The sequence below is a fragment of the Rhopalosiphum maidis genome, chromosome 3, assembly GCF_003676215.2.
Source record: "Rhopalosiphum maidis isolate BTI-1 chromosome 3, ASM367621v3, whole genome shotgun sequence".
NCBI lineage: Eukaryota > Metazoa > Arthropoda > Insecta > Hemiptera > Aphididae > Rhopalosiphum > Rhopalosiphum maidis.
The window spans coordinates 12,140,686-12,154,438 of record NC_040879.1 but is presented as its reverse complement, the minus strand read 5'-3'; the positions used below and the strand labels follow the sequence as shown (position 1 = coordinate 12,154,438).

Sequence of the window (13,753 nt, the reverse complement as noted above, 5' to 3'; positions counted from 1 at the left end):
TGTTTTATTGAACCGGTGTTCAGGTGAATTAATTGGATGATTTTCCAAGATTGGAGTTATGCACCATGGTTCTAAAGGATAACCACTGTCACCTATAGAAAAATATAGGTAGTATTTTGGTTAAGCTGTTTCATATATAGGTAGATACTATACTACTATGACAATTTGGCATTCACCAATGAGAAATGTGTTGTTAGAATTAGTTTCGAATAAATGGTAACGAATGATAGAGTTCTTCCGTACATATGCATCATGACTATGGCCTGGGAACTTAACATTAATCGATAAAATTCTTAAATCAGCATCTGTTAACCATGAAAAACATTTACTTAGAATTTAACAAACTATACTATACATTTGAGTGTATATATCAATTAGAATAATTAAGTTACTCACTATCTGACATATAATTGAATGGTACTGTTTTCTATTAATATATAAATGTTCTTGATATAGTTCATCAATTTTATTGGCCGGAGTAATGGCTATTTTTGTGCCATCTACTGCACCAATTGTATGTGGTGTTGTCGCCAACATTGGCATTTAATATATAGTCTTTTGGCGGGGTTTTCGTAGTTCGCCGGCTGATGCAACCGTTATCTTAGGTGTTTGTAATAGCGACCTTATATGACTTTGAATAGTAAACCCTTTGTTTTCATAATGACGCACTAGTTCTGCATACGCCACTTTGTAGTTGTCGGCTGTTATAGAGAAATTTTTAATTACGTTAGCAGCAAGGCTCAAGACACTTGTCTTCAGGTAGTGGAGACTTTGAACATTGGTCAATGACGCATTGTTGTGAAATAGTGCATTGAACGTGTCAAAGAAAGATGACCAGTCCTCCAAATTTCCACTAAATGTTGGAGGCTAGATTGTAGGTAACCTGATCGTGTCACTTGCTGACGAATGCGATACACGAAGCGAATTGTCTACTTTCACAACACTGAACTTGCTAATCAAGTCTTCCATGTCTGCTCTTAGTGTACAGGTTTCATCCCCAAACTTTAATTGTTTATCGATATTGTCAGTAGCTTCTTCACAATTAAGCAGTTCGGTTTGAACTTCGTCAAAAGCATCTATATGCGTTATTAGTTTCTCTAGACGAGTTTGTATTTGCTTGATGGACTAAGAACCTGGGTCGAATTTTTCACATATTTTTTGATAACTTGTACATCGACTTGGATTCGTTCTTTCTGCTTGTTCAACTTACGCAATTCACGGGCATCGTTGTCCACCATGATGAATGCAGTTGAATTGGTTGACTAGATGATTCGTTGATAGGGAACAGTGATTGATACAATATGAACAATGTGATACAATATGATATAAATATAAACAATAATATACGATATACAAATAGATTATATTTAACACTGAGCCATTGATAACTGAACCTGATTTAAGACTAGATTGGCTTGTGAACGAATGCAGTTTTAATAAATGGAACTTTAGATGGTAATTATATAAGCAATAAATAACACTTTCTAAAATTCAATTAACATAAATAACATACAACTCAAAAAAAAAAAAAAAAAAACCAATAAAAATAGAATAAATCACAGATTAGATTGGGAACTTGAGATAAAAATAATTATATTAAATAGAATATTATGGTAACTGAATATGCTATAAAAAAAAAAAAAAAATACTAAAATGAGATCACGTCGAGGTCACCAAACTGTAGCCGCTGTAATGATATTCACATTATTACGCCACTCAGCTTTATAATCTTATATCATCATAATATTGTCAACTATTAAAATACTAATGTTTAACAAACAACTGTATTTATTAACAATAGTTTCATAAGTCAAAATCCATGACATTATTCTACATACCTAGCCTATTATTAATTATATCTCAAAGACCAACATATTAAAAATAAATAACTATTTGTACCTTTAAACTTCAAAATTATATAAAACTCAATACCACTTGATAATTATTATGTATATAGTTAATATTTATATATCTGTATCAAATAACATGTTTATTATTCACAAAAATACTTTATAAAAATATATGATAATAACTTATTATGGAACAACAAGTCAAAAGGTCAATACTATAAGTAGAGCCCCCTTTTTCATTTCTAATTCAGTCTGCTTCTATCACACAACTAGTTCAGTGCAACTAATACACCGTCTTATTTTAAAAGCAAAAAGCTTATTTAAATTAACTTTATCATCGATCTTTTTATCTTGCTGTGAAGTAGTAAATTACTATTCAAAACAGAAACATAATTGCTTTGATTTCAATTAAAACATTTAAACATATTCCTCAATACCAAGGTGTCTGTGCAGATTCTACTCATCATATTGTCTGCAGCGAAGTATCAGGTAGGAGAGTATATCAATACGTAATTATATATCAAGGGTAACAAAATCATCATCAAGTAAGACAACGCAGACTCTGGTGTAATACTTCAAGGTGTGAAATAATAATATTTATAAATCTGTATTCACGATCACGATTAATCGTAATAATATATAGGCTTAAACTAATGATAATAATGAAGTTAGGATAGTAGCTACTCCTAGCTACACCAATTATTATTCGTTGAAATTACTTGACCGTAACATCTAGGTTAATATATTATTATAAGGTAAAGTCTCATTAATAGCAACGTACGAGCTTATTTTTGATTCATTACACCGCCACTCGGCTTTAATATTAAATAGTATTGTATATTAAAGTGCCTTTACGGCAGGAAGGTAGGCCACCCAAAGTGCTGCACTACCAACCGGATAAACAATAAGGAATAGTGAAAAGTAATAATAATTGAGTTTTGACTGTGAAAGTGTATAATTAATTAAATAAATGTAAATAGTGTAAAAAATAATAATATCAGGCCTCACAATGACTCAGGTAATGAGGAACAATACAATTTTTTGATGTTGAATAATAAGTAACAGCCCGTCGGCTATACAGAAAAATTAAATATATAATGTAAACACAATTAATGGTCGACCAGTACTCACATGTGGCTATGTCAGGTAATGCGCGCACTGGTTACGTAATAATAATTTAATACAATAAAAAAATGACAGTCGCGTGCGCGATTAGCTGTCCACAGCCACCAACGATGAATTCAAACACAGAAGTACAGACGTGCACACAGCAGGAGTAGACGAATACGAAAACCGCGACTCACAATGACTGTTGGTAATAATAATGACCACCCTACACTGGGGAAATAAAATATGAAAATGTTGACAACATAAATTGTTCGAACGATATTTACCAACAACCAGTTCGCGGAATCACAGACGGCGTGGTTTTCGACAGCGGACAATGGACAACACGGAGCTCTTCACCAAAGCAAAACGACGAAAAGAAAAAAAAGAACGAGCCGGTCTGTCACGCGGTTTTAACGAATCGGTCCCGAAGACAACATGAAGTACGAAACGAAAGCTCAGTGCCACCTACACAAATGAAAACACGCGAACTTATGGAACTGTCGGTGACACTGAGGTGAATGACTTGAAAAAATACACAAGACATAACCGAATTTATTTCGATCGCACACGCACGATACGATATAACGAAAAACATTTTAAACGAAAACGAGATAACGGCCGCACGCACGCACCGGACGGTTATCACACAATAGTTGTTGTCAACCGCACCGCGGTGTCGCACGATACGAACCGATACCTCAACACGAAATTGACAGAACGAAAACCCCGCCAAAAAATTATATATTAAATGCCAATGTTGGCGACAATATGTTACATTTTTCTAAAAACCTTATTAAATCAATTAGTAATGAATTATGTACGTTAAATATTATAATATAATAATAATTTTATATAATTTAAGCTTAATTAGCATTTTCAATAATACATTTAACTCCATTATAAACTTAAAGAATGGATGACTCTTGGCCTTGTAATATCATTAGACATTCAAAGAAAAATTATTATTTAAATGTAAAAAATCTCCTTTTAAATAGTTCTGAAAGAACATTTTTAATAAACAGAAATTTGCTGAAAATGTTGATATTGTTAGGAACCCTTGCACACACTTTAGATTAGTAAGCATATTATATAATAATATAGTAGTGTAAGCAATATGTGTATTTTTTTTTTGTAAGCGACTGCGTCGCCAACACAAGAACTTAGAATAAGCAAGAGTTAGTCGTGAATAAGTAGCCGATTCGTATAATACTGTGTTGTTAAAATATTCTTCTAATAAAATAATTAATAAAATATTTTCTTAAAGTTAAACAGATTTTGTGTGGTGTTTTGAATACAACCCGTAAGTGAACGAACTCTTTTACAACATATATATACCTTTTGGCCTTAACCGAAAGAGTATATAACAATATTAAAATCTAAGGATATGTTTTAATTTGACAAGATTCAAAATGCTTCTAAAAAATATGTGGTAGATTATAAATAATGTCACTGGTCATTCTAAAAATAATAATAATATTACTATTATATTACTATATAGTTTAAGTGCTGATGGTTTAATTAAGAATGGTTATTAAATTACTATTCATAATATTATTTATTATTTTCAATATATTTTTAATCAAATAATGTCGACTGCTGTTTATCGAAACGTATTAAAAAATGCATTGTAATACCTCTATACAAAACTGGTGTTTTTAAATATTGTGGGAATTACAGACTAATTTGCTCTTTGAAGCATGGTGGTAAGTTGCATTGACCACCTAATTTTTTTAATTTTTGCATGGTGGTTATGACTACTAACCACCTCAAGGAAATAATTTTATCTTGTTTACGCATGGTGGTTAATGAATACTACCACCTCAATTGGTTAGTAAATATACCCACGTTTTGATTTATAAATAGTTTTATTTACCCAACTGTTTATATTTTGTGTCATACCATACGATATACGGTGTTGCAGCTGCTTATCTTTATCGTTCCCGTAATATAAATTAAAATTGGAATTTTTGTTTATAACATCTTTGACATATGTATTGATAAGTATATTTTTCATTCATATCAGTCTCTATCACTCAGCAACAATTACTGATATAAAAATTAATACTTTGTAGTGGTTAACAGCCGTAACCACCATTCAAAATATGCACATTATTGATGACCGATAAGCATTTATAAATATTTAAAAATTATTTTTTTCACTTTGAAATTTGAATCATATTTATAATCACATCAAAGATGTCACGTCGTACAAGATTGACGCAAAAAGATGTAGTTCAATACCTCGAAGAAGATTTTCCTTCTGGTTCTGAACTGGAATCAGATGTCGATGACACTGGTGAGGATCCGGATTATGAAAAAGAATTTGTTTTGGATTGTTCGGACAGCGAATCGGACGATTCAAATAATTTGAATGATATTGTTTTACCAGCAAACTCATTAGAAACTTGTGCATTTTCAACTTCAACGTAAGTTTGCGAAATATAATATTTTAAATGGTACTGAAACTTATTTCCTTAGGACACCATCTAGGAATAGACCAAATACTCGTAATTTAGTAACACCTGTCCATTATCAACAGCTTCCAGAAAGTTTGGAATTTGTGTCTCCTACTCATTCGTAAGTTTATATGATATATAAACAATATTACAAAATTATAATGATATTTTATATTAAAATTGTTTGTATTATTATTTTGTTAATATTTTTATTTATTTTCACAGAAATGTATCAAGCCAAGTATCAATTGCTTCACCATTGAATTTAAATATAATCCCACCATCACCATCAACTTCAACGGTTCAGTACAATATACAGAATATAGTTATTCCTAACCAACCTCTACAAGTGCCTACTTGGTCTAAAACTGTTTCTATGTTTGAAGAAGATGTATTTAATGAAAGTAATGTTGGAGTTACAGAATATATAACAAGTATGTCAGATATTACACCAACAAATATATTTTTAAAACTTTTTCCTGAGACCCTTTTAGAACATGTTGCATTTCATACAAATTTGTATGCAACTCAAGCTGGAAAACCGTACATACCTACTACACCAAATGAAATAAAACATTTTTTTGCAATTAATATGTTCATGTCATTGAAAAAACTTCCTAGCTACAGAGACTATTGGTCAAGTGCCACTGATTTCCATGATAATTTTATTTCTAAAATAATGCCAGTAAATAGATTTGGATGGATTCTTTCACATTTACATTTTAATGACAACTCTTTAAAACCAAAAAGAGGAGAAATAGACTATGATAAATTATATAAAATTAGGCCACTTTTAAATTGTTTGAGTGAAACATTTAAAAAATCATATCGACCACATCAAAAATTAGCTGTAGATGAAAGTATGGTCAAATTTAAAGGTAGGTGTACCATGAAACAATATATGCAAAATAAACCTATAAAGCGTGGTTTTAAAATTTGGATGCTTTGCGATCAATCAAGTTATAACCTGAAATTTGAAATTTATACTGGAAAATGTAGTAGCAATGTAGTGGAAACAGGACTTGGTGCTAAAATAGTATTAATTTTAATGAATGAATTTGCTGGCAAAAATCATATAGTATACATGGATAATTATTTTAGTAGTTATAATTTATATGAAATTCTGAAACAAAATAATATTTATGCAGTAGGTACAGTAAATTCAAACAGGAAAAATTTACCAAAACTATCAGATGATAAAAAAATGATGAGAGGTGACTTTGACTGGAACACTAGTGATACAAATATCACAATGTGCAAATGGAAAGATAAAAGAAGTGTTCATTTACTTTCATCACGTTCATTACCTCAAGAACCTATTTCAGTAAAAAGAAAACAAAAAGATGGAACAATTGTAAACGTACCCTGTCCACAAGTATTAGTGGATTATAATAAAAACATGAATTATGTAGACAATTTTGACAGATTAAAAGGAGATTATTCATTAGACAGAAAATCTGTTAAGTGGTATATGAGGTTGGTGTTCCATTTTGTAGATTGTGCAATAACAAATGCATTTATTATACATAAGGAACTACCCAATGTGGAACATTTTAAGAATAACAATTTCAAAAGAAACATTTATAATACACTTTTATCGGACAAATTAGTAGCAGTTTCCCAAAAGTCAAAAAAAACTTTATCTCAAGGAGGCCCTGCTTCACGAAAGCCTCATATAAACAAAAGTATACGATTAGAAAGTTCCAGTCACCAACCTCAGAGAACAACTTCTAGGCGTTGTGGTAATTGTAGTACAAAAAAAAACCCTGTAAGAAGCATTTGGGAGTGCTCAGTATGTAAAGTAAGTTTGTGCATGAAAAAATCCAAAAATTGTTTTCAAGAATTCCATTTAGCAAAAGGTAAGTTTATAATAATTTACTCATCTGTTTCTTGTGTTTTATGTTATTCTACAGAATGGTACATGTTCAGCTGCTTCCTACGACATATAAATTATTTGAATAAATAATATATATGTATTATGTGGTAATTATTTAGTTTGATCAATGTTATGCTTTTTATGTTGTTTTGTGCTTTGCTACTAAAACTAAATTGATGTGCTTATGTATGGAATACATTATATTTTTGCAATTATTTATTACATAGTTGTTTTTATTAATTTATTTAAAATATGAATTTACATTTTTAGATGTTTGACTATTGATGGTTTATTCAAGAACCTATCCAACATAATTCATAATTTGTCATTATTTATTTTTATTATATTATAATGTCAGTAATAAAGAAATTTGATTTATAAAAAAATTATGTTGTTAATCTATGCATGGTGGTTAGTGTAAGTAACCACCACTAAAACTTAAATAACTTTGTAAGTAATTTAAATTTTACTAAAATAGTGGTACATAGATCATTTATTGACCCACTACTATAAGTATTTTACAAAATTTCAAACTTTTTTTTTTAAAAAAGTTTCTGTGCATTTAGGTAGTGAATTTTTATATATGAACCGTGCTTCAAAGAGTTAACACTAACTAAAATTTTTGAAAAATATTTTAATTAAAAAAATTGATTATGTTGGTATTAGGTGCACTAGTTTAAATTTTTTATTATATTATTATATAGTGTTACTTATTATATTTCTTATTTGAGTAATAGAACAGATTGTCAGCTTAAATTATGTTCTTAGTGTTTCTGTGAACATTACACATGATGTACCACAATGAACTGTCTTAGGGCTTATCTGTTTTATTATTTATTTATATAAATGGTCTACTTAATTTAAATTATGACTATACTTTCTTTTTACGCTGATACTGCTACATTACTACACAGTACATAGTGATAATTATAATGATTTGTAAAAAAGGAAATACACTATTGTCTATTGCATTGCCTTAAAGTTTGATTATCTAATCATATGTTAATGCTTAACGTTTAAATTAAATATATGGTTTTTAAAATCAAAGAGTGCTCTTTACGTCATAACTTTAAGCTAAAATTACATATTTTTGATAGTAATTTAGCCTTCAAGATTTTATAAACTGTAAATGTAATACTTTGGAAAAAAGTGGATGAATATAGTATATCTATAGGATAAATATCTGGGTATTATAGTTAATCATATTAAATTAAAATTGGCATGTCACATTAATAATTTAATCTCTAGTTTATGTGATTTTTCTTTTTTTTTTAAAGATGTAAAACAATATTTTAACATAAAAGTGAAGAGAATCATGTAGGTACATTGGTTTGGTGCAAACTATTTTTAATTATGGAATAATGTTTTGTGATTGTGCTTATAACACACATCTTGAAAAATTAAGTCACAATTAAGTATTAACAGTTTAATCAGATTTTTATTTTATCAAACCTAAGTCTTATAGAACAAAGCTTATTTTTGATGAACTTAATGTGCAATATTTTATACTAATGTATTATTATTATTATTATTATTATTATTATTATAAAAACAATAAGCATAAATTAACTACAAAAAGGAATATATTTGATTGGTTTATTCTTTGTAATATCAATCTACTTGAACATGATTTTTATTTTATTTTATACCCTTAATATAATAATATGATGTTTTGTTTAAAAACCATAGGGAATAATAAGTTACATTTTATTAACGCATATTTTACTATGTCAAGTAAACAAAACGGTTGGTAGGTATACTTACCCTTCTCGTTAAAGATAAATCATTTGGCCTTTTTTTTTAATAAATTGTCATGCGAGGCCTTACTCTGGCAATGATATAACGTACACATTATTTGGATAATCTAAAGTCCTTTATAAATTTGTTATCACTTATGAGAAATGGGTCTTCAGCATCTCTTAAAAGTTAAATATACAAAGATTAATAGTAATTTAAATGACTGAATGGATGTTAGGAAATATGAAATGTATGCAAAGTGAATATAGAATTATAGAAAGTATAAAAGTAGCCAAGTAAGTATTTACTGAATTTGTTGTCTACATTGTACTTGTCTATGTATTGAATTAGGTATTCCAAAAAGTAAAGTCATTTTAAAAAGCACCTTTACCCTATTTCAAATTTAATATTCGTAGTAACTAGTAAGATAATACGTTTATCATATAGTTTTCATTATACTCTGGTGCCTTTCAATAAGTGAGATGATTGAGAATAATTAAAATTATTTTCATACATTTCATTAATATCACCATTTATATTTATATCATTCATACGTATCATTCTATGTCACATTTTTAAAACACCCTTTTACTCACGACATTCATTTCATCTCACTCATTACTATCATTTTTCTAATACGCCTAAAATACACGGTTTTACGTGATATCATCTCATTTAATCACTTTCACTCTTTTAAAACCGCCCCCATGGCCTCTAGTTTGTCGACTTTATCCAAAAATTTAGTAACACCAAGTCTCGAGAAGTTCAGAGAGACGAAGAAACATTTTTCAATTGAAGACATGTCACTCGTTACTCGTAAAAGAGTTTATCCTTATGAGTATACGGGTGGTTGGAATAAGCTGGAGGAAACCAATTTGCCTATGAAAGAAGACTTTTTTAGTACTCTGACTGAAGAACACACTAACGAGAATGATTATAAATTTGCCATAGCTGTATGGAATCATTTTAATTGCCGCACGCTTGGAGAGTATTCGGACCTTTATTTGAAAATCGACGTTTAGCTGTTTGCTGGTGTAATTGAGAACTTCCGAGATCTTTGTTTGACTACATACAATTTGGACCCAGCCTTTTATTTCACTTGTCCAGGCTTCTCTTTTGATGTGATTTTGAAACTAAGTACAATGAAGCTGGAACTACTTCATGACTGTGATATGTTGTTGATGATCGAAAAAGGTAACTAATAACTATATTGGCATTATTTTATAAATCTTATAGTAAAATATTTTTATTATTATAGGTATACATGGAGGTCTAACGCAAGCCAACATGCAGTAGATACGCGAAAGCCAATAATGAAAAAACATCCAATTTTGACTAAGTGGATACCAAATCATGGCTTGTTTACCAGGATTGTTGGTATATTTGTATATAGTTAAAAATATTTTTATTAACATAATTATACTTTTTTAGGTAATAATTTATATGGATGGGCAATGATTCAGTACATGCCATATGGAGGGTTCAAGTGGGTCGAGCCAACACTCAACGAGCTGAACGATATGACCGATACCTCACCTATTGGACGAATATACGAGGTTGATTTATCCTATCCACAAGAATTTCACAACAAATACAACGACCTGCCTTTCCTTCCTCAAAACAGCATACCACCAGGCTCCAAAATAAAAAAACTGTTGGCAACATTAGAACCAAAGAAAAATTACATTGTTCACTGCCGTAATTTCCAACAGGCTATCAAAAACGGCCTTAAAGTGGAAAAAATACATTTTATTTAAATTTTTACTATAAGGACATAAAATCTATCATTTTAACATTTTTTTTTTATAGGTTCATAGAGTCTTACAATTTAATAAGTCACCAGGGTTAGTAGATTATATTAGCCTCAATACTAAGATGAGAAAGAAAGCTACTAATGATTTTGAAAAAGACTTCTTCAAACTAATGAACAATGCCTTATTTGGTATGTCATTATACATTTTAATTTAATTTAACTTTTTTTTTCAAAAAAATCAATAAAATATAGTTATGTTTATTAAAAATATATATATATATATAAAAGATTAATAACATATAATTTTTTAAATTGTATAATGTAAATAAATTTAAAAATACATAATAGAAAAATATTTTAAACATTATTAACATACCATTTTTTCAATGTAAATACTTTATATAATGTACATTGTTTAGGATTAAAGTATTTATGAAAAATACAGCAAGGCAGTGTTTCCTTGTTCAATTGACTTAGTCATGGGCATTTTAGGTCTTCCAAGTTGATGACGGTTGCACGTGGCATAAACTCACTTATAATTTGTTGTTTCTGTATACCTTTGACGTAAATGTTGTTGAAATCAAACGAAAGAAATATGTTCTGTATTTTTCCATACTCGACATCACCATATTCCAACGATAAACCGTGATATAGTCGTTTCAGCCAACTGTTTACACTTCGACATTTTGCATCTTGTTTCATAAGTGTGTGTTTAAAAATCCAGTGTTGAGTAGACCATATTTCAATGTCTACTATAGATATATCTTTTATAAAGTATTTGTTTTTGACTCCGAGAATGCATTGAATGTCCAAAATAGCCGATGACATATTTACTGTTGAATCGTTCACTTTCGAATGCAGTTATTTTTTAATATCTCTCGCTTTCATCCATGAATTATGAGAATTATCAAATCCTGCCCACTTTATATATATTTTCTCTCTCTTCTTTCTTATATTTTTTTTCTATTAAATAATCATTAGGATAATTTGTTTTATATATTTTTTCGGAGTAAAAACAGCCTAATGTAGGATTTCCATTGTGATTTCGTAACTGATAAGTGGCAGGGGTTGTTTTATTTATTTTAAAAGTAGTGAATATTTCTGTAGACCAGTTTGGTAAATAACCTTTTGTAAAGACACCTTTTTGCTTGTTTATTCTAATTATCGCCGATTTTAAATATGATTTTTCTATTTTCAATTTTTTGTTGTTTTCTTTCTACTGAAGATGGATTTGTATCAGCTTGCATTGGTGACATTCCAATAGTTCTGTGTTTAGAATTATTATATTTATCTAATACCATGAGCAATATATAAATTCAATTAAACGATCCACGTGCTGTAAATTCTCTGTATATGAGCGCCTAACCTTTAGTATTATGTTAAATCGTTCGACAATACATGCTTTCATGGTGCTATAGACGGAATATTTTTTCATATTAAATTTTTTCATCAACTTGTCAAATGTAGTATTGTAACAGTCTTTGCCATTATTGACTTGAAGCAGTTTAGGCGACCGTTAGGATTGCATTAGATACATTATTTGCCGTTTTTGTTTTCAATTTTATAGCCCAAGCAAATTTCGTAAAACAATCAATCACACACATAATATATTTGTAACCTTTAATTTATTTTGCATGAGGAATCATTTCGACTAAATCCGCTTGAAAAAGATCGTTTTTTCCATATACATTAACAATACGTCTCATAAAGTTTTTTCTGGCCGGTCGATTTTCCCGCCTACTTATGGTATGAATAAAAACACATATTGCATAAACAACACTTATAATTATATGTTATAATATTTATTATCATATGTTATCAAAGAATATTTATTATCAAAGAAAATTCTTGAAAAGCAATTGTTTTGGTCTGTTCTCTCTAATTCATGGAATAATAATGGTGATGGCGGTGGCATTAATGGATTATATGACTTGAAATACTCCTAAAAATAATATATATAAATTTAGAATTGATAATAAAAATTTTTTATTAATTTTTACTAGGAGATTAAAAAAAGGATTTCAAGAAATAAAAAAAAAAACAAAAATACATGTCACTAATCGAAAACACCAATGTAAGTAATACTGTTGACAATGATAGGAATAAATAAAAATTTATACTTATTGTATAAAACTAATGCTAAAACAAATATTAATATAAATTCATTTTTGAATAGGCAGTAAATGCCATAGCTTATGGGCTGTCGGAATGGTGGAACCGTGACCACGTTTTTATAAGCAGTAGCATACTACGTACCACCCTTATGAAAAACAATAATTTTGGTATTGATGATTTGGGATAAATTATAACAAACAATTTCAAAAATTCAATTTGTAATAATTAAAAACAATTCAAAACACATCACAAACTCTTTAAAAACTAAAATACTAAGCGTTGTACAATAAATGAAGAATGAAGATAATTATTTACAAAATACAAAAACTATAATACACACATGCGTGTGAGATTCAGATAAGTACTTAAAAAAAAAAAAATAGAAAATATCTCAAGCAATAAACAGTTCAAATGTATGATCGAATTTGAAAAAATGAAGTGATTAAAAAATATAAAACAATCTCGTACATTACAAATCAATTTATTAGCAGGGATTTAGAATATAACATATTTTATGATGAGACAGAATAACCATTTATCGACTTAAAAATTAACTACAATTATTGGTGTAATACAAGCGGTAGCAAGACTAATGGGTGGTGGTGGCTTTAGCCAGCATGACTAGGTTGATCGTAACGGCATCGTTAGAGGGGAGTCGCGGTGGCGGTAGCAAGACTAGTATAATTGTCAAACATATTTATAGACGATTGGGTCGTTTAAATAATAAAGTTTCAGGGCATTTAGGAAAAAAATACGCTCATACAATTATTTCTATATTGACGCTAAAAACTTATGGAGAACCTTGTATTCGGATTTTTAACTTTTAACATATTTCGTAAACATTTGAAATTTAAAT

General features: G+C 29.2%; 1 protein-coding gene across 1 annotated transcript; it reads left to right on the top strand.

Moving 5' to 3' along the window:
- The first annotated feature begins 10,483 nt into the window (after positions 1-10,483).
- Positions 10,484-13,084, top strand: LOC113559737. Its single transcript, XM_026965479.1, has 3 exons — positions 10,484-10,762; positions 10,839-10,971; positions 12,963-13,084. Exons 1-3 carry the CDS (start codon positions 10,484-10,486, stop codon positions 13,082-13,084), a joined length of 534 nt encoding a protein of 177 aa, XP_026821280.1.
- Positions 13,085-13,753: the final 669 nt, after the last annotated feature.

Bases quoted from the DNA above. Each gene is read 5' to 3' on its own strand.
- LOC113559737 (XM_026965479.1), top strand. From the start codon at position 10,484: ATGATTCAGTACATGCCATATGGAGGGTTCAAGTGGGTCGAGCCAACA. The intron at 10,763-10,838 runs GTGGAAAAAATA...TTTTTTTTATAG, and splicing joins CTATCAAAAACGGCCTTAAA to GTTCATAGAGTCTTACAATT. The intron at 10,972-12,962 runs GTATGTCATTAT...TTGAATAGGCAG, and splicing joins AATGAACAATGCCTTATTTG to TAAATGCCATAGCTTATGGG.